Below are 913 nucleotides of genomic sequence, written 5' to 3' on the forward strand. Positions count from 1 at the left end.
GAGTGAGGTTCAGCTCCGTGATGCTGACGGCTCCTGGGGCTGCCTCCTGCTTCGGGAGGCTGCGTCCCCACCACCCTCAGCGAGGGACGGGGGGCTTGTGGCTAGGTTACTACTTGGGCTGAAGGGACCGCTTCCTCCTGCAAACCCACTCATGTGGGTCTGACGCACAGTTTTGCAGGCAGGTCTCAGCTGGCTGTGACCGAGGAGCTGGGTGACCGTTCCGGGGGCCCTGTGCTTGACCTTGCAAGCCCTGCCATGAAGTTTGGGCTCAGTGTCACACCAGCGCAGCTGGGCACTCCTAGAGCTGAGACCCACCGTTGGTGTGTACAGAGAAAACCGTACGCACCGGCCCCGCAACCGTAGCTAGCTTTGCCTCCTCTGTGACGAGTCTGTCCGTGCCCCCACCGAGGTTTTGGGGCTCAGGGGAGCTCCGTCTGCCGGTGAGGAGGAGTTCTCAGCTTTGATGGCGTTCTTTGAACGGAGGTTGGAAAGGAGCCCGTTGTCGCCGGGGCAGCGTGTGGCTCATCTCTGCAGGGCTAGGGGAGGGCGGATTTCCCCAGTCACGGGGTCATAAAGAGCGGGGAATGACCTGACGGGGCTGCTGGGCTCTGAGGGGCGTCTGGTCTGACGGAGAGCTCTGGTCCCTGCTCTAGGCCTGGAAGCGCTGGTGCACTCAGATCCTGTCTGCTCTCAGGTGAGCTTGCCGGCGCTTGCTGTCGGCCGTACCACCTCTCGCTGGGCTGCGCGCAGGTAAGGCGCTCAGGGCAGCGGTGTGCTTCCCCAGCTTCCTGCACTCCTGTGAGCCTCCCATCATCCACGGAAACCTCACCAGCGACACCATCTTCATCCAGCACAACGGGCTCATAAAGATTGGTTCAGGTAGGAACCCGCCACCCTCCGAGTGCCGATGGGA

At 62.7% G+C, this 913-nt stretch overlaps 1 protein-coding gene across 1 annotated transcript in view; it reads left to right on the top strand.

The window, feature by feature from the left end:
• Positions 1-653: 653 nt before the first annotated feature.
• The window catches only part of LOC104168997 (nuclear receptor-binding protein 2-like), a gene marked incomplete at both ends in the record, with an annotated part of 2,483 nt that continues 2,223 nt past the window's right edge, over positions 654-913 (top strand). Inside the window, 2 exons of the mRNA XM_009709804.1 lie at positions 654-694; positions 785-879. Coding sequence (XP_009708106.1) covers positions 654-694; positions 785-879 — 136 coding nt within the window. The remainder of the gene's footprint in view (positions 695-784; positions 880-913) is intronic.

Source organism: Cariama cristata, unplaced genomic scaffold (assembly GCF_000690535.1).
Source record: "Cariama cristata isolate BGI_N322 unplaced genomic scaffold, ASM69053v1 scaffold24130, whole genome shotgun sequence".
Classification (NCBI taxonomy): domain Eukaryota; kingdom Metazoa; phylum Chordata; class Aves; order Cariamiformes; family Cariamidae; genus Cariama; species Cariama cristata.